This window comes from Musa acuminata, chromosome BXJ2-2 (assembly GCF_036884655.1).
Source record: "Musa acuminata AAA Group cultivar baxijiao chromosome BXJ2-2, Cavendish_Baxijiao_AAA, whole genome shotgun sequence".
NCBI lineage: Eukaryota > Viridiplantae > Streptophyta > Magnoliopsida > Zingiberales > Musaceae > Musa > Musa acuminata.
In genome coordinates, this window is record NC_088339.1 from 28,380,192 (window position 1) to 28,405,744 (window position 25,553).

General features: G+C 37.0%; 3 protein-coding genes and 2 non-coding genes across 7 annotated transcripts; 2 read left to right on the forward strand and 3 right to left on the reverse strand.

Annotated features, from left to right (window-relative positions):
* Positions 1-333: 333 nt before the first annotated feature.
* Positions 334-1,422, reverse strand: LOC135605835 (protein VACUOLELESS GAMETOPHYTES-like). The gene has a single exon (XM_065096345.1). It carries the CDS (start codon positions 1,265-1,267, stop codon positions 476-478), a length of 792 nt encoding a protein of 263 aa, XP_064952417.1. The 5' UTR covers positions 1,268-1,422; the 3' UTR covers positions 334-475.
* Positions 1,423-3,312: 1,890 nt separating this feature from the next.
* On the forward strand, positions 3,313-22,592 carry LOC135605832 (exocyst complex component SEC3A-like). Of its 3 annotated transcripts, none has more exons than XM_065096339.1 (25): positions 3,313-3,755; positions 6,877-6,953; positions 7,465-7,545; positions 7,668-7,735; positions 7,885-7,987; positions 9,498-9,643; positions 10,178-10,295; positions 10,526-10,630; positions 11,359-11,460; positions 12,558-12,695; positions 12,790-12,918; positions 13,009-13,089; positions 13,173-13,247; positions 13,879-14,052; positions 14,139-14,289; positions 14,414-14,478; positions 16,744-16,914; positions 17,063-17,142; positions 19,618-19,699; positions 19,920-20,017; positions 20,207-20,315; positions 20,415-20,483; positions 21,151-21,216; positions 21,556-21,645; positions 22,325-22,592. In XM_065096339.1, the coding sequence occupies exons 4-25, from the start codon at positions 7,716-7,718 to the stop codon at positions 22,433-22,435; spliced, it is 2,283 nt and encodes a 760-aa protein (XP_064952411.1). In that variant the 5' UTR covers positions 3,313-3,755; positions 6,877-6,953; positions 7,465-7,545; positions 7,668-7,715; the 3' UTR covers positions 22,436-22,592. The 3 variants fall into 3 exon arrangements, with proteins under 3 accessions (XP_064952411.1, XP_064952410.1, XP_064952409.1); XM_065096337.1 differs by lacking the exon at positions 3,313-3,755 and adding an exon at positions 5,259-5,642; XM_065096338.1 differs by lacking the exons at positions 3,313-3,755; positions 20,415-20,483 and adding an exon at positions 5,258-5,642.
* A 946-nt stretch (positions 22,593-23,538) lies between these two features.
* On the reverse strand, positions 23,539-23,613 carry LOC135606337 (small nucleolar RNA Z105). The gene has a single exon (XR_010484793.1). It is a non-coding gene; the product is annotated as a small nucleolar RNA Z105 (small nucleolar RNA).
* LOC103975641 (pentatricopeptide repeat-containing protein At2g22070) lies at positions 23,540-25,294 on the forward strand. The gene has a single exon (XM_009390661.3). The coding sequence runs from the start codon at positions 24,258-24,260 to the stop codon at positions 25,140-25,142; it is 885 nt and encodes a 294-aa protein (XP_009388936.3). The 5' UTR covers positions 23,540-24,257; the 3' UTR covers positions 25,143-25,294.
* LOC135606353 (small nucleolar RNA SNOR75) lies at positions 23,726-23,817 on the reverse strand. Its single transcript, XR_010484806.1, has one exon. It is a non-coding gene; the product is annotated as a small nucleolar RNA SNOR75 (small nucleolar RNA).
* Positions 25,295-25,553: the final 259 nt, after the last annotated feature.

A 25,553-nucleotide genomic window follows, 5' to 3' on the forward strand; every position in this document is an offset into this window, starting at 1 on the left:
TTTCTTTTTTTTGGTTTTGATAAAAATTTCATATCTGTTATTTGAAAAATAATAATTTTCACATTTATCCCTCTTAATTTGCATTTAGCATGCATGTTCCAGAAAAGCTAAAATTTGACATTGGTGTCGCTGTAATTGATTATTGCTTGACTATTAGGGCAGAGACAGTGATAATTTAATGGATTTTAATATTTTAAATATTTCATTTGCTACCGGTAGTCATGTTGAACCAATTAACATGAGTTTTATAAGAGATATTATATATATATATATATATATATATATATATATATATATACTTGATTTTGAGGAACATATGTTTTGGAAAAAGTATAATAGCAAATAAGTTATTTTGTTTTTGGGAATCTTAAAAAGCAAAAGCAGCGACACTTATTCCCACGGTGATGGTTCTGTTTCAGGAAGCGGTTTTTTCACGGCTGTTGATGCACAGGTGTCGATCCTACACTTGATCACATTATCTGGAGAAGAAGGAGCCGACGATGCCGGCGATGATGGCCGTCGGATCACCTAACACCGCCGAGATGATGAACTGCACGGCCATCGCTGCCACCTCGCAGCAGCGCTTCACCTTCCCCTTCCCCCTGTGGTGGTTCTTCTCCCACCCCTTGATGCTCGGAATCTTGCTGACACCGTAACCCCCGCCCACCATGCCACCGTGGACGCCGCCCACCAATCCCCTCTTCCCGGCCCCACCTCCGTCCCCGCCGCCGCCGCCGTTGTAGAGCTCGTGCCAGCTTTCCTCCAGCATCTCCATCACGCATGCCACGTGCAGGTTGTACTTCTTGCACGCGCTCCGGTAGCTCCAGCTCCGCCCTTTGCGCCCGCAGCGATGGCACGGCGCGCCCGCCTTCCGGTAGAGATAGAGCCGCACAGCGTCGCCCCCGCCTGCGCCGGCGTCGAGGACGTGGGGCAGGGCGGCGCAGCAGGGGTGGAGGTCGAAGCCGCAGGCGCCGCAGTGGAGGACGAAGCCGGCGACGTCGCGCTCGCATGCGTTGCAGAAACGCAAGGCGTCACCCGGGGGCCGCGCCAGGAACTGGAAGGCGCACTTGGGGTAGAAAGCGTGGCGAAGCGGCGCCGCCGACGGTAGGGCGCACTGCCGGTGGAGGTCGAAGTCGCAGAGGTTGCACTTGAAGCGGGAGCCGATGCCCACCTCCTTGCACCCGTCGCACTTGAACGGCACCTCCGCGTACTCAAACCGCAGCTTGTGCTGCGGGTGACTGAAGTGAGTGATCTCCCCATACTTCATATCTCCCCTGTTCCAAAATCCAATTCTAACAACCCTTTTCTTGCGTGGATCTGAAGCTGTACAATATCGAACAACACATTATAGCAAAGAGACCATGGAAGATGCGTACACAGGAGGAGGCTCAGGAGGTCTACGCTGAGGTTGGTAATGTGTATGTCTGTGTATATATATGCATTATAAAGTTGATGCGGCTTGAAGAATAAGGATGTTTGGCATATATTCTTGCTGATGGACAGTGTGCCAGGGTTTTGGTGCACTTGAGTTTGCTGGAGAGTAGCAGGATAATTATTCTCAATAATGGAGAGTGTGCTTAGGTTCGATAGAGGATCAGTGGATCTATACTTTTCGGTAATTAAGGTTTACATGATCTGCTTAAATCGAATTCGGATATTCTTTAGTCAGATATGTAATAAATTCAGTTGGAAAAACTAGGTTTACTTAGGTGATTACTCGATTTATGTTTGGATTCAAATTCGATAAAATTCATGGATGCCTCATCTTCTTGTCATTGTTATTTAAGTGAAAATGGAAACAGGTTGGGTTTTCTTTGGGTACCACGTTTGTCCGAACCATTTTTCGGACACAAATTTAAGATGAACAAGTAAAAATGTAGTTGTTGGAGTCAGATTTGTGTGCTTAGATCATCAGTCAAGGTGTTGTCATAACTAAGTTTTAATGCATTTAGTAACCTCAGTTGTCGAAGACTGTTCTGTGGATATATTTTTGTGAAATAGCAACGAACTTAGTGTAACTTGTTCCCCTTTTCTTTCATAAAGGTCTGATAGCTGTAGGATGCTCTTCTAACCTTAAAAATCATTATGAGAAAGTGCAAAGGATAGGAAGAATTTGGAAGATACATCAAGCATTAGATAGAAGAACATGTGTCAATTAATAAGATCAACTAAAAAAGAGAGACAGGATAAGGAAGCATTTTGAGGAGACCAGGTTTTCTGAAGTTGGAAGTCATTCTGGGAATAATACTTATGCGGTTTAGGTGCATTAGTGTAATGTGAATATATAATAGTCTGGAAGATCTTCAAGTTGATTGTTATATGCTTCTATCACCAAGCTTAGATGATCCAATAGTTCACTAGATAATGTCAAATTGATCGAAAGAATCATTCTCAGCCATTATTAGATAATGGAAGAACATATGCTCTTGAAGTATGATTGCACCATCCAATGCCTAATGGCTAAAAAAAGGCAATGCTTGGTTAGGGGAGAACATCCAAACCCTTCTTAGGTTTGCTACTCAGCATAGTCAAAGATTATCGGTTTGATTTGGTCGTATATTATTCAGATACTGAAGTTCATGGAAAATCACAGTAGCTTTTCGATGCATTAAACCTTCATTGACACTTGATTCAAAATCAAACTGCAGATTGTTGAGTTACAGCCATGATTTTTCTTATGGTAACAGGACAATAATTTCATCTAGTATTTGCATCGCTTCTTGCTGATAATTCTTTCTGGAAATACCTTATGCTGGCATATTCTTCCTTTCTCTTTTTCCCTACCTCTGTTCCACCAGCAATTTAGTATCAGTAATTTATGATGGTCTACTCTTCCTTTTTATCTTTTTCGTACATCTAGTTGCCTTTCCTCTGTCTGAAGCAAGTGGGATTCCAGTTCACCTGTTTGTGCTCTGTGCACTTTCAACGTTTCATCTGAAAAACCAGTGTGTAGGCACAGCTTCATTGCATTTTAGCAGGACACCGCAAACAATTTGATCAAATCCACAATCTTATTGTTGATGAGGAAAATATTAGTGCCGCATTCAAGCAGGTCATATGATGGAGAAGAATGGATACTTGCCGGAAGCATTATACTACTTTAGGTGTTCGAGTTTTCACATTGAAGAATGAGTGCAAACTCCTCTTACCTGGTTGACATTTTCCCCGTGTAGATCCGTAATGAAAAATTTTTAGAGCATCAGTTTATTTGGTGGTTAGCACCACAGTGATGATTGATGGATAGATAGATTCTAATCTTTGGCATGTTTTATTCCCCTCGAGATAAGTCTTCCTTGTGGGGAACTCTTGTGGTGGCAGATGGTGCAAGCAATAATCTTCTGCATCCCGGCATCAGTTATATGCGCTACACATCATATTATTCTCGGTTCTCAACAATCCAAGAGGGAGGAACTGGTTCTCGGTGTGCCATGGCTTCATGAGATGATGATGTTAAAAGGGTAAGCTGTAGGAATAATTGCAGCGAACCATAACGAAGGAACAGGAATGTAAAAACCCTGGCTCTTCTGAGACAAACAATGATCCAACATTGGCCTTTATCTGGATTCTGTCTAGTAGCAGCTGCATCATCTCCAAGTGGATCTTTTCAGGTGCTCATCATGTAAGGCATCACTCTACATGTCTTCTTTGAATTGGGTCATTCTCGAGCAGGTGCAGTGAACTGATGTCAATCGAGAATGGCTGAGTTATTGTTCTCTGCCTCTAAACAGACAAGACAAGATGTTCTGCAAAGAAAGGTAAAGCAGTTTCTGCAGTGTTTTGCTTTCTTAGAGAGATTATATTCTTTGAGAATATGAACGGTACTTGTTTTCTTGTTGAGAGTGTGGTAGAACACCGAGTATGGTGTCTTCTTTCCTTTTTCTTCATTTTCTTTTCTTTTCTTTTCTTTTTGATAATCATTGGGATCAGAGGTGCATAGCTGCTGAGGTCCAAGATTTTTCATGAATTATATATCTCATAGCTGCCCTTAAGAAGTTCATACCTACTCTAGCATATTGTTTCTTCTTCGTCTAGTTATTTTTCTATCATTTATTTAGGATTTGATGGATCCTACTTGTTTAGGAGGTTATATGTCCCTGTTCTTATCGCTAATGACACCATTCTATATAAAAGAATTTTTTTAAAAATATTTATAGTTATTTGGATATCAGGGGCTCAGGTCCAATTGGGGATTCACACGATGACCCTATAAGAAATATGTCACAAATGTATCCGATAAAAATTTCTTGATGATATGATCAAATCAACCATGAACAATTCTAGAATGATGATGTAACCAAATCAACCATGTCAAGTCTTACGATGATGATGTGACTATATCAATGTACAATGAGAACATGGTTAAATCAATCATCAAGCTTCCTACAGTAATAATACGGTCAAATCAAACCAACTTAGGCATGTAACATCATCCGATAGACACTCAATATGATTGGCAGCCTACTAAATGTTACGTCGATCTTGTGTCACTAATTGACACACAATAAGGGTGGTGCAGATGATACAAGAGATATGACACATAATCAGCACCACGGACCCATCATCCCCATCTGATTGCTTTGATTTGTCTAACACACCATCACAATGTTGTCGACTTAGCTTCACAACATTGGCCATATAATGTTGACAAAGAAAAATAACTCACAAATCGTTGCTATGTAACCTTTGGATTTGATGCATGATTATACGATTCATTGATGATCGAATGATGTGTATTATTGGACTCAGGGTATTTTTTTTGACTAAATATTCTCATTTACTTGAGTACTTAATCGAACCATCCAAATCGATATTGACTTAAGCATTAAAGGTGTCTCGTCGAAGAAATCTTCGATATAGTTTTAATAGAGTCTCGGACTCAATTCCTTAGTTTCCCAACAGAGACAAACTCGTGATTAGTTTTAAGTCCATCGATGTCAATTGAGGATTCTCTCAAAGTAAATAATTAATTAATAAATTTTAAATTAATTATTCAACTAATTAATTTTATTTCTAATCTATTTGCACAATCAAGAAAATAAAAAAAAATGAATCATTGAGTTTTCCTTAATCAGGTTTCTCAATCAAGGAAATGAACAAAACAGGCAAGTTACAAATTTAATATGTAACTCGATTTGTAGAGAATCCAAGAAAAATAACCGGTGATTACAATATATTTATTCCAGAAATTTTGATACAAACATTTACTTGAATCCGAACCGCTTTCGTCGCGTTTGTTACACTGAGTAGAATAGAGAGCGGGTCGGGAGTCGGTGCGTTACGGCCTGCGTCGAGACATACCGCAATTATCTCACGGGGTCGCCTCCCACGACAGGAGGCGAAACCGCAGTAAACGAAGAGTCGCCCCTCTCCTCTCTCTATCTCTCTCTTCGCCGGTTTCCATCCATCGCCAGGGGTGGACGCCCAAGAAGGGACTAGATTCGTCTCCCCCAGCAATCGGCGACGAAGGGCGGAGATGGCGAAGCCGAACGCTGACGACATGGAGCTGCGGCGCGCCTGCGCCGCCGCCATCGGCAGCGGGGGCAGCGCTCAGGACATCGTGCTCGCAATCCGCGTCGCCAAGGGCCGCGGCTTCTTGGAGAAGCTCGGCCGCGTGGCCACCCCCAGAGTTCTCGTCCTCACCAGTACGATTGCTCCGTTCCGCCCTCTCTCCCTCCTATCTTTCCCATTTCCGCGCTTTTCTTCGCCGAGATCATGTTATCATTCATCGTCTGGAACTGTTTGGAGATGGATTCCTTTTATTTACTGCTTCCTTCTTGCTGGATCTTGTTTTCTATTGGCACATTTTACTTGGTCACGGAAAGAGTACATTCTTAAAATGTGGCCTCGATCTGTGATTCGAACATTTTCTGGTTGAGATACTGGGGAAATGTTCTTTTTGTCTGAGTTTGTCACTAAGTTGGATCGGTAGATCATCTCGATGGGAATTACTTGCACTAGACAAAGTGGGATCTGGTTTGCTAGGTTACTCGAATCCTTGGCCTTACTGGTTGAGAAGTTGCAGGTTGGTTGATTAGGTATGCCTGTTGACTCTGCATCTGTACATCTTGACTAAGGTTGTCCATCCATGGAACTTCGGATTGATATGGTTCGACAAGTGACCGTGCACGTCTGGTTGTCTATGATGAACGACGATTGTGGTACTCACATGTCAGCTAACGATCTTAATTACAAGCGAGGTGGTGATATGATTTTAGCAAAGCGAGCTATCATTTTACCGCTTCATTTTTCGTGGTGATTGACCTTATAAAATTAATTGATTTTGCACAGAGTAAACCGTTTGCATTATTTTTGGTCACTTGTCAGATTTTATGAGTTGCCGTAGGGGGTCTTTTGGATGCACATCACCGGTGCTTGAAGCAAGCAATTGCAGAAAAGTTCGTTTGTTCTTGTATGTCCCATTGGTTGTAGGCTGATGTTTGAGGATTGACATCTCTGCTTTCTGCCACTAGTTGGCTAGTTTGATCTTCTCTGCTTTCTGCCCCAGGATCGACATCTTCACTTGGATTGACATCTGTAATGTAACTCATATCGGCTAGCTGCTGTTTCTGATTTTCCTTAATTCTAAATGATTAAGATGCTATTCTGGAAGTTCAACATGACAGAACGCTTTGTTGGTTAGTTTAAAAAACAATGCTCATAGTGGTCTTGATAACAAAAGGTCAATTGCTGCAGTTGAAATTGTTATCAGCGTTAAGAAGTCATAGGCATATCACTTTCGTTGGAGTGATTAATGACATCCTTCATTTTCTGTATGATGTCTAAATATTTTCTATTTTTAACTTGGTATCTATAACCTAGATAGAAAACTTATACTTTGCTGTTGATATCTCTGTATCTCTTTTTTGCTTTATGCAGCTAAACACTCACCCAAAGGTGAAAGGACAAAAGCTTTTCTTCGTGTCCTAAAATATTCCTCTGGAGGAGTACTTGAGGTAATTTTAGCTAATTTAGAGATAGAAGCAAGTAGATTCTTGTATAATTTTTATAACTCATCTGGTAGTATTATCATTTTTAAATTATCCTGATTTGTTCTGTCTAGGACATCTTCATTAATCAATCATTAGACAAGAGCTATGTATAATTTAAGGAGTTAACAATTGTTGGTCCAAATGCTTATTTTTCTTCTTTGTTGTTGTTTAATTTAATGACCCCAGCTTAAATAGGGGAATTTATGTCTTTTTAGTAGCTTTTATACCAACCATATCAAATAACTTACAAAGCCAAGAGAAATCCAAAATCAGCCATAGGTGAGAAAAAGTGTATTGAGATAACCAGCCAAAGGCAAGAGAGAAGTGTCAATAAAATATCAGGTGGTTACATGTTACCCCTTTCCTAGAGGGAAACAAAGTTGTCATCATGTTTATTTATTTTTTGCCTTCTATGACGTGTGGATATTAGTAAATGCTGACTGTTTCTTTTGAATAAACAATGTTGCATTGGTAGCCAGCAAAACTTTACAAGCTGAAGCATCTTACAAAAGTGGATGTCATTTCAAATGATTCTACTGGATGTACATTCATTCTGGTAATTCTCCTTTTTTTTCCATTTCTGGTTTCTCACATGTCTACAACTGTTAACAATTTCATTACTAGGCTCACAAAAGCTTTTATGATCATAATTCTTATGCAAGTGTCTTGACTAAATAGGGTTTCGATAATCTTAGAAGCCAGAGTGTTGCCCCTCCACAGTGGACTATGCGTAACATCGATGATAGGTGATTTCTGAAAAATATGTCAAATGCTTTAGTTATTATAGAACTTTTTCTCTTCATGTATTTCAAAACAACACTTTGTGTTGTTATTTAATTGAAAGAAGAAATGCTTTGAGATCTCCTAAGACACTTGATTTTTCTTTCATTCACAGGAATCGGTTGCTTCTTTGCATCTTAAACATGTGCAAGGAGATATTTCAACGTCTTCCTAAGCTTGTTGGGATAGATATTGTGGAGCTTGCTCTCTGGGCTAAGGTGCAAACTAACTTATAAAATGCATATCCTTTCTGTGCAAGTTTCGATAAGTTATCATATAGCTAGATACTTTTGTCTGGTTTCATGCAAGTCCATATGCTTGTTCGCAATAGTGGGATTCATTTGAAAAATTGGCTGCTCTGAACGTGCTCATGCGTAACTGTTATGACTTTGTAGTTCTCTGAATTTTATTCATATGCACCATTCTGTGCACTCCAAGTCTTGAAAAATTTAAGAAATATTTTTTTGCATTTATTGAACAGTCCAGTTATCAACATGCATCACATCATAGTTCAAATATTTTAAGAAATATTTGCATTTATTGAACAGTACATGCATCTCTATGCATCGCAACATAGTTCAAATTGCTTCAAGAGTTACATAATACCTTGATTTCCAGAGGAACATTTCTGAGTGAATTATGAACTTTCAAAGTAGTATCTGATATGAGATCTCTCTAATGCACACTTATCTGGATGTCTAGACACAACTTTTCTTAATCACAACCAAATACATTTTGAAACTAGTTATTGGTTGATCATGGATAAAGAACACACATGGACAAAAAGATAACAAAGTCTTCCCTAAATATTAAATGTTATAGTTTGGGCATGCAAGATATAGAAATGGTTACTTGATGAAGGCAATCATGGTTGGTCACAGCCAATGAGCTACATTGTGCTTCCCTTTATGTGTTTGGGAAGAGAAAAGAAAAAAGAGGAGAAAAAAGGTGGGGTGTGTGTGTGTGTGTGTGTGGAGAGAGTGTGCTTTGATGGCTAACCTGAGGCATATCAAATGTGTGTACTGGGGAGGCCATTGTGGATGAGAAAAGTAAAAGATATATAGCTATTGAAACATCTGATCATGAAGAAACACTTATTGAAGCACATACTGTTGGTACAAGGATCAACCTTCTTTTTTCTGAGACATGTCATTAGGTTATTCCTACAAATTATGCAATAACATGTGTTGATCATTAAGAAAACATGCTTGGTGATTTACATTGTTCAATATATATCTAACAGATGATAAATAAATATGCTCAAGTCTTAAAAGAGAGAATGACTCAAGAATTGCTTGTAAATATTAATCAAGTGTTCCATACTGAGATGTTAGAGATATGATGTGCCACTTATCATCATAACTCTGACATGCAGCAAATAACAATCCAGACCTTATTTTTTTGGCCACCTAGGTGTAGGTGGACCTGATTCATAACCATGACGTGATTGTTGCCTACCTAGGTGGTGGTTGTGTTGTACATTTTCATAAATCTTCAGTTCCAAGTATTTGGGGCAATATATGGCCTTTTTCCTGATGGCATATATGGAGAATTACCCTTCAAGGATTTCTCATTGTTTTTAAGGAGGTCCTTCAAGTTCATCACTGTTTCTGGTCTTTCTTCTTAATTGTTATTAGTGCTTTATATTAAAGCCTAGCAGCTTAGACTGTTTTCTATGGAGCTAACTGTGTAGGGTTTTGATTTTTTCATGTTTATGAATTTATCCAGGAAAATACACCCTCAGTAATTAATCGAGTGAATGCACAAGATGGACCAGCTACATCTGTTATGGAACAAAACGACCTGAAAGTTACTGTTGAAAAAGACCTTGTTTCACAAGCTGAAGAAGAAGATATGGAAGCTCTTCTGGGCACGTATGTCTTGTCTATCATTTAAATTGTTTATCTATTTTTACTAATTTTATTTAATGATACCAGGCGATATAGGTTGGTGTATCACTCGATATGCCAATAGCGTATAGGTCTGGTATGTTACTGAAATTGGTGACAAACTGAGATTTAAATCATTTTTTGAGAATTATGACGTTGTGATGTATGAGAAATGTATATGATCTAGTCTCCTATTCTATTATTTCCTTTTTCATTTTCATGATCCCCATGATCAATTAACTATAAATCTGAAATCTTGTAGGATATATGGCATTACCTTCTGGTGCACTGCTTAGGTCATTGGTAGTTGATAAAAATTTAGAATGATTTTCAATTATTGTTGTGATCTTGTACTCAGTTCTTTACTCTCAATTTACTTAAAATTATTATTGAAGCATGTTTTCTACGTTGCTTGTCCATTGTGAATTCCATCGACATGTCTGAGGTCTCTTGTTTGCTGATTATGTGTCATTAATGATTCATGTAATTAAAAAATTGGGACTCATTCTACTAATGCAGATATGTTATGGGCATTGGTGAAGCAGAGGCATTTTCTGAAAGGATGAAAAGGGAACTTCTTGCTCTGGAAGCAGCAAATGTCTATGCCCTACTGGAAAGTGAACCATTGATTGAGGAGGTAACTAAGATCTAATTCAGTTTACAAATAATATCATATTTTCCATGATAAAAAGAAATAGTGCATATTATGATTCCAATTTCACTTGCTCTATCTGAAAGCTGCTTTTTGGTTTGAGTGATGTTAAGGTGTGTCCCCAGTATATATATGTCAAAATTTTCATTGCCATAGTTCTAGTGGATATTCCCGGAGTTTTGTAGATTAATTCATGATATCATTTGAGTTTGCAGGTATTGAAGGGGCTAGAAGCAGCTTCTCTATGTGTGGATGATATTGATGAGTGGTTACAAATTTTTAATGTCAAGCTGAGACATATGAGAGAGGACATTGCATCGGTAATGTCTTGATAGTGATTTAAATTTAAGTATCATATCTTACTATCACAATTGAATTGTTATTAGAAATTTATAGAATGTTATACACTTTCTGGGGGGATGTACCTTGGCTAATAATTATATTTTTCCAGGAAATATTTTGGCATGCAAATTGCTTTATTGGTGTCTGTAAATTTTCTGCTTCAGGTCTATTCTTGTCCTGTCTATATTTCTGTTGAGAAAAGGAGTCAATTTGGCAAGTGAGTTTAGGTCTAAGAGCAACTTGTAATTATGATGATTAGTGGTTTCTATAAGAGTTTTGATATTCCAACTTATGTCCATGGTATTGAAAAAGAGACTAGTTGTTATATGCTAAAAACTATTAAGGCTTGTGCACTGTCAGTAAGTGAACATCTCAACCATGCTTTTTTTTGTATTATATATATAACCCAAAATAATTAAAAAACTTAATTATCATTTATGGTAAAAATAACTGGGGAATTGTTTAAGACAATAAGACATAATTCAATTTGGGTTCAATTGGATTGGTGCACATTGGTATGGTATTGTGTGAACTGTTAATAACATAAAATTCAAGAACTGTTGATATGTCAGTATATGATAGAAACTGTGGTTTGTTGGTACCATCATGCAGTATGGTTGTAATTTAATATGCTTTGTACTTTGTTTCTATTATATCTTCTTTTTAACCACCATAAGTGTCATACTTAGTTGACTGTATCTTGTAGATTGAATTACGGAACAACAGATTGGAGATGCAGTCCGTATGTAGCGAGGCACTTATTGAGGAATTGGATAAGCTTCTTGAACCCTTGCGTATTCCTTCCGAGGTCTGTTTTGTCATATGATTTAAATACACCAATTAAATATGGTTATATTCTACTATAAATTGTTAAAACTTGATGTATTTACTTGCAAAGCTTATACTTTTGTACCTATCCTTATGAAGTTATACCCATAGGTAACATGTATGCATGTATGTTTAGAAGAATCTTTTCAGAAGGAAACAACAACAAGTCATAATATCTCAACTATTTGGGGTGAGCTACATGAATCTTTTTTTTCCCACTACCTAGCTTTGTTTAGGGAAATATTGCTTGTCAAACCAAGATTTTTTTTTCCAGAAAGGTAAAATTTTATTACTTAACTAGATTAGTTGAACCTCGTATTATTGTTTCTTACTTACTAATAAAGTTTTTATGGGTTGCCACTTAATCTTTATTGACTCACCCAAAGTAGGGAATCTATTGGTCTCATTTGGGCACACCTTCGTCAAGTGGTTTTCCCTCATCATATCTTCTATGGAGTCATGCCTAATTGTTCACAAATGTAAATATTTGGTATTCTTATGTTTCTAAAGTATATTATATTTCTAATGTTCTAATGTAAATATTTGGTATTCTTATGTTTCTAATGTTCACAAATGTAAATAGCATGATCATCAAATTACGTACATCATGGATCTTTATCCTGAATATTTTTTTGTAAATTCATCAGTTGCTAAAGTGTGAAATCAAGGATTCAAAGTAGATATTTGATATACAATTATACTTATAGGAAGTTTGCTAGACACTTTTCCTATACTTTTAACATTAGTGGCAACTATTATGCATATCTTGTTTCATTTAATTATTACTACTGGATACCACTTTTTCTGATAAAACTCTGCAACAAAAATTTTGGTGAACTCTATCTTATGTTTTCTAAATCTGTAGGTCTTTTTTATCTCTTCACTTTTTCCATTAATTGTCTCATATAATAAATAATTTCCATAATTGATTGTCAGAAAATTAAATTGATTGTGTACTCACCCTATATGTATGAAGTTTCAGCCTTGCGGATCAAGTTGCATGCATGATAGATAACTTTAAAGAGCAAATTTGGGTCAATAGTTCCTAATTTATATATTCATCAAAACTTGTTTCAGTTTGCAGCATCTCTAACTGGAGGTTCATTTGATGAGGCACGTATGCTTAAAAATGTTGAAGCTTGCGAATGGTTGACTGGAGCGATTCGTGCTCTCGAAGTTCCAAATTTGGATCCATGCTATGCAGATATGCGAGCTGTAAGCCTTGTTCATTAACGTAAAACATTCTTGTTTAACCAAAAATTGCATATTTGTGATGCATGAAATTATAAGTTATTGGGCTGTTTTGCAGATTAGAGATAAACGAGCTGAGTTACAAAAGTTGAAGAATACATTTGTTCGACGAGCATCAGAGTTCCTTAGAAATTACTTCTCTAGTTTGGTAGATTTTATGATAAGTGATAAGAGCTATTTCTCTCAGGTATTTATTTGTTCCATCACTCTGTTTTAATAGCTGGTATTTTGTTTTTAATAAGTTTTCTAACTGAGCTTTTCTTTTAATGACATTTAGCGAGGACATTTGAAAAGGCCTGATCATGCAGATCTGAGGTACAAATGTAGAACTTACGCTCGACTTCTGCAGCACTTAAAGGTTTCAACATTCTGGAACTATGGCTTCAACTATAAGTTGTTTTAGTATGTGTCCCCTATATTTCTTTTTAATGTTTTCTTCAGAATCTCGACAAGAACTGCTTAGCCCCTTTGAGGAAGGCATACTGTCAATCCCTTAACTTGCTTCTTCGCCGAGAGGTATGGGGGATGTTCTTGGTTATTATTAGAGCTTACTTTTCTAATTTCCATGAAGTGTAGATATATGAGATTTCTACAGTGGATTATAGGGCATGTATCTTTTCTGTTGTAACTTAGATTACAAAATTTGTTGACTTGGAAAAAAGGCATATTTCCAGTTGAAGCAAAAGAGAAAATGACCTTGAGGTGGATTGACATTCTGCAATGGTATTGCATTACATGAACTTCAGGTCTTTAGCACCATGAGTCCTGGTCACTGCATCTAGTCCTTCTGGTTATATTTGGTTGTGCTGTGTGATTCAGTATTGTGATTACTTATCTAGAGTTTGCGTATGATGAACATTCATAGATTTGGCAGTATTTCTCCATGAGGTTGATTGCTTAAAGCCATTATGTATCTATACTGACTATGCAGTTAGAGAAATAATAATTACATGACTTAGATGGCACATCTTCATCCCAATCCTCTAATTTCTCCTTTTTCAGATGTCAAGCGAGGCACACTGAATTTGTTTAGTAATAAGTATAACATCTATAGTTATTGTTTCTACCATGGACTCTGATATCTAACACTAGTGATTTATGTGAGCAAAAATAAAGAAGAGTATCGCTTTTGATTTGCACTATTCAGGCTCGTGAATTTGCAAATGAACTTCGTGCAAGTACTAAAGCATCAAGAAATCCAACCGTTTGGCTTGAAGGTTCCACAGGTTCCAGCCAGACAGCAAGTAGTGCAGATACTTCCACTGTATCTGAAGCATACTCCAAGATGCTTACAATCTTTATTCCGCTTCTTGTGGATGAGGTTTTTCATTTTATTTCAGAATGTACTGAAATTATCATTCTTATTATTGTTAAAATGTTTGATTTTTTTTTTCTGCATTTTTTAAGAGTTCCTTCTTTGCACATTTTATGTGCTTTGAAGTTTCTGCACTTGTTCCGGCTGGTGCTTCTAATGGTAAGAAAAAGGGATCTGATGACAACAGTGCAAGTGATGATGATATAAACTTGATGGATTCTGAAGTAAATGATGTTAAACAAAGTAAGTGTTTTCTAGATTTTTTCTTTCTTTCATCATCGTATATCCAATCATTTTCTTGATTTTGCTAGTAGAGCTATTATCAGTAGTATATCCAACGAGAATTATCTTTTGATGTGACCTCCAGGTAATAACTCTACTGAGTTGGGGGCACTAAATGATGCTCTCCATGATTTACTTGATGGAATCCAGGTAACTTTCCTTTCTAAAACAAGATTATAATATCAAAATGTTGTTTGATTTTTTTTTTTTTAATTTGCAGAAGCTTGTTGTTACTATCTTGTCCATGTCTCAAGCATTGTATTTAGTGAACATAAACAATTTGATAAAACAATAAACATTAGTAATAATTTACAAAGATCTAATATGATTGTTTTACAAAATTTATGCTTGTTAAAACTTTTGTTGTACTTTTGAAACTTTGGATCACAATTTAAAATTTGATTAATACTTAGTAGAAATATCTAATATGAAAATAGATCGAGAAAGAAATTGGTAGATTGAGAAAGTTCAAAAGGTTGATAGAGATCGACAAAACTTTGACTATATTTATTCTTTGAGGTAGCCTGATAATTATATGAAACTCAAAGGTAGTTCAGAGTAAGGAAGACTTTTGCTGAACTTGGTTTTCTTTCATATCATATTTTCTAATATTAGATGATAGTCCATAAAGATCTATTATGGTAGATTTTAGAGAAGAAAGATATGTCCATTAATTGTATTAATATCATCAAAAGATATGTGTGATGATATAGTCGCTAGAGTTAAAACTGTTAAGAGTATTTTGAAACTTTTTTTTTTTTATTTTAGGATTGCATCAAGAATCAACCTTAAGTTCTTACTGTTTTACATTGACATTGAAGAAACTTATGATTATATACATGATAAACCACAATTTTGTTATTATCTGCTATTGATACTATTTTAATTAATGAGAGTTTAAAGTTATGAAGACGAACCTTAGAAATAGTTTTAAATTGAGTGGGACTAACATTCAATATATGATATGTAATTTTAGTAATACTAAAGAAAAATTAAGGTTGCAATTTAGATGGATGGATAAGAAGTTCTATGAAGAATTAGGCTTGGGTATCTGGATCAATTGTTTAACAAGTTAGAGTGGTTAATGAAGATATTGTTTATAGAGTAAATCTGAATAGTTAAAGTTGAGAACAATTGAACGTAGTTCCGATAGAGGATAAAATGAGAGAAATTTATGTGAGATGGTATGAACATTCTCCAAAGAGATAAATGTTGTAACTAGACGTGATGTGACAATTAGAAGAGTTAGTGGAAGACCTAAGAAAACTTCATTAGAAATTATAAATAAAGATTTGTATACTTTTAATTTGACAAAGAAGATTGTTTCATACTGAACTTATTTGATCCTGAATATACTGAACTTATTTGATCCTAAATAGTTGACATTGTGGCTTGTTATTGTTGTTGTTTCATGTTGGCTAACATTGGTGCATATGTAATCCAATGTGGTTGTAGATTTGTCAACTTTCTCAAATATTCTTGGAGGCCATTGAATCGTGGCTTCTTGTGCATGTGGCTTGCTTGATTAATTTATTAACAATAATCAGAATGGTTTGCTTTATTTTCCTATTAGCTATCAGTTGTTTAAAATTTAATGGACGATTGGTTGTGAGACGATCAAGTTCTCCATCACCATTAGATACAAGAGGTAGTATCATGCCATATATTATCCAACTGAATACTAAATGCACATCAGGTGCATATGCACAAAGTTCAATCCTTTAACCAGTGTTGGATAGTAACCTTGGCATAAAAGGCAATGTGTGCCTTCTAAAAACCTGCATAACTACAACTTTCCTGTGTATTCTGCATGATAGTTAGGACCTTCTGTTTTCTTTTGCCTGTTTAAACAAGTTCATCCTTTTCAGACCTCCAGAAACACTTGGGGCTGGAAGGGATTATGAACGACTAACAACTAAGTGACACATGGAGGTTACTGAGTTGCTTAGAATTGATGACAAACAAATACTGTTAACTATAAGTTCATTAGAACATAATCACTTCTGCCTTTGTTAGAGCCATTAAACTTCTGCTTCATTAATTGTTCAAAGACTTTGTTCTCTTGCCATCTTTGATTCTTCACCATCGAACTCTACGTGTTCATACTTTTATAGGGGTATGACATTTCTTAGTCCAGAACTAGATTGATAACATAATAGTATGCCCTATTTGTATTATTGTCTTGTTGAATTCTTTTTGTCATTTTCACATTTTTTGCACTGCTTCATTAATTAGGTCTTTTTTATTTTAAAACCCAAATTAGCTTATCTTTGCCTCTTTAACAGTGAGTTTATTTCTTTTTCCTAATATATTACTTGATTTTATATTATGAATCTCATGACTGATGTTAAGTTGTGAATAATTATGGTTATCATGCATTAATTAAAAATATGATATGCTTTTCTCTATTTTTAGGAGGACTTCTATGCTGTGGTTGATTGGGCATACAGGATCGATCCTCTCCGCTGCATATCAATGCATGGGATCACAGAGCGCTATCTTTCTGCACAGAAAGCTGATGCAGCTGGATTTGTACGTGAGCTGCTTAAAGACTTGCAGACTAAGATATCAACACAATTCAGCAGGGTCAGTGTTGTCCGAAGTTATGTGAAAACTTATGCATCTTTTGTCTTTTCTATCTCGTCTAGTAACCAGATAAAATTTTGTTATATCTCATGCATGGATCTGTTGTATATTCACTCTATATCAAATAACTACTAGTTCTTTCCTGCAGTTTGTAGATGAGGCTTGCCATCAGATTGAAAGGAATGAACGTAACACAAGGCAGATAGGAGTTCTATCTTATATATCAAGGTACATGTGTACAATAGAACTTAGAAATTATATTTAAGGTGTTTTTCCATATCAGTTCTTAAGGTCCTCTCTTACATATCAAGTCTTCAAATATTCCTATATATATATATATATATATAAAATCTTAGACATTTGTCATAGTAGACCTTCTGTTTGATTGAACTAAGTACATTCTAGTTAAGATTAACTAGTGTTAATTGGAGTAAGAAACAACAGATCTGGCCCTCTTTCGGATCGTACCTCACATCTAACATTCTTTGGATGAGATGGGAGATTTTAGATGAAAACGATTGGTTTAAAGATGAGAGTAGGTGGGAATTGCAAGGTAGAAGAAAATGAAGGGGAGATGGGAGATAGAAGATAGAATGTGTTGGATGAAGATAATAGAAGATGAATGAGATCAACAGATAAATGAAGGGTTAGAATGATCCATATTGTATCCCTTATTAAAATGTTTAATGCTTGGCAGCTATAGAAGAGAGGAGGAAAACAAATTGATGGGTACGACTTATTAGGCCAGTACAATGTTGGGTGAAATTGATGTTAATTTGCCAAATTGATAGGGACACATAGGAGATGGAAGATGAAAGTGATTGGGTTATGGATAAGGAAGATAGAAGGTAATGAAGTGGTCGGAAACCAAACACAGAGGAATTCAATTGAATTAAGAGAAGGTGGAAGAGAGACACAATTGGAGATAGAAGGGAGATTGAAATAACGATAGAAAATGGAAGATTAAGCAGAGAAGAAGATGAAAGAGATGGGACTTAGAGATTAAAAAAAAAATTTGGTGAGAAAGATTTAAAAGATTGACAGGTTAAAATGATCCATATTGCGTTCCTTATTAAAATGTTAACACTTTGCGGCAATAAAGGGAAGGAGGAAAACAAATTGGTGGGTCCAACTTATTAAACCATTACAATGTTGGATGAAAGTTATGTATTGAATTGATAGGGGCACATTCCTTCAGGAAGGGTGACAAGCTGCCTAACTTCTTTCCCTTGGGGTCTGATGTCAGTGTTGTCCTATGTCAGCTAGATCAACCAAACCTGGGTTGAAACAAAATCAAGGATTGATATACATAACAGAGAGGAGTTAGGGATTATCAAGTTGATGTATTGTAATAAAAGATGTGTTCTTAAGAAAGAAAATAATGCAGGACTAACATGAAAATAAGGCACTGAACAATAATGATTATAGACTGGCACATTATTGACAATGAACCTCTATATTAAAGATACTCCTAGTTCTGATTAATCACATGTATCTGATGAATCCAATCTTATACCAACCTGTCTATCTTAGCTCTGTAACTATCAATTTTGTAAAGTGCTGCTGTCATTGGTTAATTTTATAGTGTTGTGTCGATGCACTTGATCTTTCATTACACTTTTGATCTTGTTTCCTTGTTACAATAATGAGAAATGCTTGGTCATATGTTGGACTAAGGAACATTGAAGAGGCCAAGGAGATTTTTTATTGTTTTGCATTGTGGAATCAAGAGACTTCACCAGCATGAAAAATTGGAATAAAGGTGAAAGAGGAGATTAAGTTTACTAAATTGAAATTACGGTGTCATGGCTTCTGTATTTTCCTTCTTTTACTTAGATACAGATCATGAATATAAAACACATTTATTGTAGTCAAGGTGGTTATTGTCCTTGATTTTTTTCCCATCAGAATCAATTTTTTCCCTCCAGTGTTGATAGCTTGGGTTGGTATGCAGTAGGTAGCTATTTGCATTCACCAATGTGCTAGCGAAATTTGTCCATTTGTCGAGTTAGTTACAATGTTTAGTTGAGGGGCTTGAAAGCAAGGTAAACAGTTTCAAATATCGTCCGTACTGGGCGGTATGTACCGGTCCGTCAGTTAACCGGTATACGGACCGCCTATTACCGAACGGTATATATATATATATATATATATATATATGTATATGTATAAGTATGTATATTTACATGTGTATATATACATATACATATGTACATATACATATATGTATATGTATATATACACATGTAAATATACATACATATACATACACATATACACATATATACATATACATATGTATACCGAAAACTGCGACGTCTCCCCGTGTGGGAGAAGGAAAAAATATATGTATATATATATATATATATATTAAAGGCGACATCGTCGAAAAAGGTGAATATATATATATATATATATATATATATATATATATATATATATATCGAACAGTATACCGCTCGGTATATAGTATCGTACCGTACCGAGCGAATGTCGAAATGTTGGTACGGTACGATATTTCAAACCTTGCTTGAAAGTATTAGCCATTTGTCTATTGGGTTATATGTTACAGGAAGATTGTTTTGCTGATCACATAATTGATGAAACGCAAATATCTAAACTTGAAATTCTACACAATTTGGAAGGTTGATTTTGTGTTCTTATTGCTTGTATGTTTGTCTATGTTTATGTGCATGTGGATAGGTTTGCCACCCTCGCATCACGGATGGAGCAGTACATTCAAGGACAATCTAGGGATTTGGTTGACAAGGCATATACAAGATTAGTAAGTTAAAGTTGCTAGCTCTTAACTGTTGATCAATCACTTGTGCTGTTCTTGTGCTATTTCCTTGATGGAAGTTTAAGAAATATAGTGCTTGCTAAGTTGCTATAAAGATTGCTGGATAGTGCTTAGAAGTTAGAACCAGCTTAATTAGTGCAATATGTAGTCTTTCTTAGCAATATGTTTATGACTGTGAATAATTGGATTTCTTTTTGTTTGTCAGGTGAGCACCATGTTCACTACCCTGGAGAAGATTGCACAAAGTGACCCAAAGTCTGCTGATGTTATACTATTGGAGAACTATGCAGCTTTCCAGAACAGGTTTTTAAGAAAGAAAAATCATCATATATTGTCTTCCAATTTGTTCAGATATGATTGTTATGCTTTTCATCTTTCTTAATGTCTGATCTTCCTCTTGTTATGCATATTATGCTGATGTCATGTCAAAATTATGCTAGTTTTTAGTTTAGATTATGTGTTAGCTAAAATTAACTAATTCTTGGTTTGCAGTTTATTTGAATTGGCCAATGTCATCCCAACACTAGCAAAATTTTATCATCAGGCTAGTGAAGCATATGAACAATCTTGCACACGCCATATTAGTATAATCATTGAAAATGTAAGTGCTTTTTTTTTTTTGCAGCTTAGAAACATCGAACACATGTATTTAAAATATTTAGTGGGAACTTAGTGTGATGTTCTATTTTTTTTCCTGCAGCAATTTGACAAGTTGTATCAGTTTTTCCGGAGGATTGATGATTTAACGTATACAGTGCCCCATGAGGAAGTGAGTCATGAGATCCTAATTACTATTTATGTTGTCATATAATAGAAAATTTGTACATGAGGAAAATTAGTTCCTTACACTTGCAAATTCCAGAACAGCTCTATGTAAATGTAGTCATACGAGTAGCTCAGTTATTGTGTATTTTCTTAATAACCACATCATTTTGAAGCTCTCAACAGTAGCAATTTCCCCCTCCTCCCCCACTGCATCCCAAAAAGTGTCCACGTGGCTAAAAAGTTCCTCAGCCTGTTCCTCTCCTGATTTGTTTTTTACCCTTTTTTATTTCGTTAAACATATGGTTTCAACTCTTTAATCCTTTCTTCAAATTAACTTTATTTCTTTATGGCTTTATTGCTTTTGGGCTGAATTTGGAACTATGGACCAAGACTACTTTATTGTTCCTATATTTGCATCGCATTATGCTCAAAATGGTTCATGTTATTGATGTTATCTTGTGGATCATCTGAGCAAACGATGCACTTGAGTTTTGTGTACTTCTGGTATTGAATACTGAGCTATTCTGATGGCACCAACCCCTTGTTGGTTTAACAACCTGCTTGCCTTTTGAACATAGTTCTCTTTTTGTCATAGTTAGATAGGAGAGAAAAATGATTGCATGTTATCTCTTTTTTTTTGTTTTGTCTAACGCTTGCTTTGATGTGCACAGATTCCTTTTCAGCTTGGACTGTCAAAAACAGATCTCAGGAAGGTGTTAAAATCCAGTTTATCTCAGGTAAGACAGCACCCCTAGAACCGCATGTTTCTTGATTGCCAGACGAGTTATGGCAAAATCTGTTTGCCAAATTAAGTCCCTCCAAGAAAAAAAAGGAAATTCTTTTAGAGACAACCTTCAGATGTCTCATTCCATGAAAAAGTGTCCTTGATTCTTAGATTTGGCTTTTCTTTTCATGGTTCAAGTTAACACTCTCACATGATCTGACCTGTTTTTTCTTGTTTTCTTTTTTTTTTGTGGTTATTTGCTGACAGTATATCTTGCTTCCTAATCGAGTTCTTGTTTTGGAAGCAGCAATCAAGCTCTTCAGCACACTTATAGACAGATTCTTGTTTGCAGGTTGACAGATCCATAAATATGATGTATAGAAGACTGCAAAAGACTTTAAGTTCTGAGGAATTGCTGCCTCCTTTATGGGACAAGTGTAAGGTATGTTCTGATATCCTCTCTCGTAAGACCGTTTGTATATTGACAAAGATCAAGTACCATTTATTGTTGCATTAGACAAAGGGAAATGGATGCTATGATGCAAAATATATAATACATGAATCCTTGATGCATCATTTCGGCAGACATGAGAGAAAAATTTTGGATCTTAACAATTACACATAAGGTTTAGATTACAATTTTGGCATATGCATGCATACGTACATGTCAGTGTATAATATATAAAATGGCCACAAGCTGATTTCATGTCTGAGCATTGAATTGAGAGAAATTTCACCCATAAGATCCTTAGGAAGTGTGAGGAAAAGAAACATTCAACTTAAGTTGAATGATGAAAGCAGAATTTCAGTGGTACAAGGGGCCTTTTTTTGGTTCTTTATCCCTTCAAGAAAGTTAAAATCAAGTAGTTTATTTGAAAGCAATTTGCTCTTTCATCTTTCCATTAAGGGATAAAATAATAATAGAAAGAATTGAAGTTTTGATGGCTTCCTAGTTGGGATAAAATTATAAAAGAAAGAATGACTGGCATTGTAATTGCAAGAGAACCAAATAAGTTTGCACTTCCATTGAAATAGTCGTTTAGGGTTTTTGACCATTAGTGCTGACAATACAAGTAGATATTTTAGATACCATATGATATGCTCATTTCGTAACATGGCAGAAAGAGTTTTTGGAGAAATACGAAAGCTTCGTGCAGGCTGTCGCCAAGATTTACCCAAATGAGAGCATGCCTCCGGTGTCAGAACTGAGGGATCTTCTAGCTTCGAGTTAGATGCGAACTGAGAATGTCTGGATTTCCGATGATTCTTCCATGTAAATCTTATTTCTGTTTACCTTTTGTTCTGCGTTTCTTGTTGAATCCAGAAGCATATATTTTTGGTGATGCTATATATCTTGTTAAAACTATTCTTCGAATGGTCTTAATCGAATACTCCGTCCTTGATATGGTATCATCAGAAGCCAGATTTTCCAGCATTTGGACAAATGGTACTTAAATTTTGCAGTCAGGCATTTCTGAAATTTATTATTGCTTCGAGTCCCAAAGTAATTCTAATACATCCATCGTTTGTACCATGTCAGTTTTCTCGTGATGGCACAATAGTCGCAGCAGGCAGTCATCCAAAATACCATCGGATAAGCACAACGGATTTTGCTGCAACAGGTATTTTTGTCCATGCACTGCTGAGATAGGTAGACAAGCCAAGACCTATCAAAGGTATATATAAAATTATCGATTCCTTTATGTTTCTATCAAAACCCGCCATGCCAAGAAAAGAGGATTACAAGAACGTTATCTTATTCAAAATTTCGTTTCCTGTGTCACCACAATTCAAGCTCACTGACGCTAAATAAAACAGTACATCGTTGTACCGTAGTGTCATTGTTGACGACAGACACATCTTTGCAACAATAATCATCCTGATTGTTACATTCTTTCAATGTAGATGCACCCACGCAAAAAATATATCGGGACCGCATCGTAACCTTCTCCGCGAGTTCGCCTACGCAGGGCTGCCCACGCATGACGCTCCTCAAACGCTCGAGGTCAGCCACCCTAACCAAAACAAACAAATTAAGACAAACAAACAATATATTAATAGGAAAACAATGCATAATGTCCATAGGATGTGATCATGAAAGGATTTTTTATATAACTCTATTTCACTAATAGAGTTAGGGAGAAATATCACGGCCACTTCCATGACAAGATTAGGGAGAAGCCTGGAGGACATGAAACAATCTTTTTTGTTTCTGATGAAACCTCAAAATGTATTTGTTTTCTCATGATTACTACCAATCACCATCATATACACTGAGAGAGTGAGAGAGAAAGAGAAAGAAAGAAAAGAGCATCGACAAAAAAGAATCAGGCATTCAGAATGAGTAGGAGGTTTTACTTCGCTCAGAGAATGAATTCTCAGACGCAAAAGAGGTTCCTCATCATGCCTCTTTCAAATCATCTTAAAAAGTGTTCTTTTTTAACCATGAAAAATCACAGCAAAAAAATTAAAACAAAAGAAACAAGTATCAAGAGAAGACGGAGACGGCGAGGTGAGTTGGTTTCTCTCAGACAAATGCCTCGATTCGTCCTCATGTGGAATGGAATGGATAAATCGGACTCGTCATCTATGTTTAATCTTCTCATCACCGAGAAACCCACCGAATTCCAATCGTAAACCCCCCGTCAACGATTAACAATCGAAACATAAAAGAAAAAAAACAAAAATAAAAGGAACAGAATCGAACACTCAGAAGAGCAGCGGAGAAGAAAAACACAACGGCGCGGCGACCGTCCTCCACGGGATGGGCGAAGGTCAGATGATGGAGATGGGGTTCCTCGAAGCCATATATATAGGGTACAAATCTAGGGTTAGGTTTCCGCTTAACGAAACCCCGCTCTGGATTTACTGAAATGCCCCTTGTCTACAGTAACATTCATATTGGGCCGTATTATTGGGCCCTCCATCGCTATATCTTACGGGCCTTTTGTTTTCTTTCAGTTCTTTTCGCCAAGGGCGATTATTACAGTTTTGACCTTGTGTGTCTCCTTCAAACGGACGAACTATCCACCCCCGTTCTCTCCACAGGCGATAATGGTTTCAGGTGCTGCGGCAGCTGCTCTCCTCAGCTTCCATTCTCCCTTCAAGCTGCGCCACTCGGTGGCGCACCAATCCCCCCTCCCTTGCTTCCCCAAGAGGGTTGACAGGTTATCACCTTCTGGAGCTGCGACTGAATCCGATCTCTCAGCTGCCTCCTCCGGCGCTCTTGCTGCAACCGCTGCTGCGCCTGAAGCGCTGAGTTCACATCGCGGTAGCACCGCTTCTGATCTTGAAAGCTTATGCAAACAAGGTAGAATAGAGGCGGCCTTTGAACTAATTGATCGGATGGGGAAACGTGGGATGCCAGTTCAACCCGGCGATCTTGCTCTGCTGCTCCAAGCTTGCGTCCAGTCGCGGTCGATTGCCCTCGTCAGGAGAGCTCACCGACGGATGATGAGAACTTCGTGGAGATCCTTCAAGCCAATCGTCGACCAATTGGCCTCTGTCTATTGTAAGCTGGGCAGCGCCGAAGACGCGCGCCGCGTGTTCGACGAAATGGTCGTTCGTCCCGGACTGGCCAGTAAAGGCGAGGCGGACCCCAAGAGGAGGGAGGCGTACGAGAAAGTGCAACGGTTGCATGAGGAGATGAGAGCGGCAGGGTACGTGCCGGACACGAGGTTCGTGCTGCACGACATCGACGAGGCGGCGAAGGAGCAGGCACTGATGTACCACAGCGAGAGGCTGGCCATCGCCTACGGCCTCATCAGCACGCCGCCGGGCACCACGCTCAGGATCATGAAGAACCTCAGGATCTGCGGGGACTGCCACAACGCCGTCAAGCTCATCTCCAAGATCGAGGGGCGGGAGATCATCGTGAGGGACAACAAGCGGTTCCACCACTTCAGGGATGGTGTCTGCTCCTGCAGAGACTACTGGTGAACACGTATCTGCTATCGTTTATGTGACGCACTTTTGACGGACTAATTATATATTAGGAACGACCTTTTATCATTAGTGTGGTGGTCTTTACCGTTTAAAAAGTTGTATTATCATCTCTATAATTATAAGAATAAAATATCTATATTCATTTACCCTATCAGTTTTATTAATAGAAACATAAAAACAAATAACAAAATAATAATAATTTTAACGTTCATGGACGATATCAGTGGTGACGGACAGTAGCGTCGTTGGCATCAACACTGATGTAGTTGCTTGATTGTCTCTAGCAATAATAAGGTCTACTCCCATCATGACATCACTCGCCTCCACGAGGAATGCATCGTCGACCTCATTGTCACCCGCGATACTCATCTGCATCGATGCTGATGCAATTATCGAGCGACAACT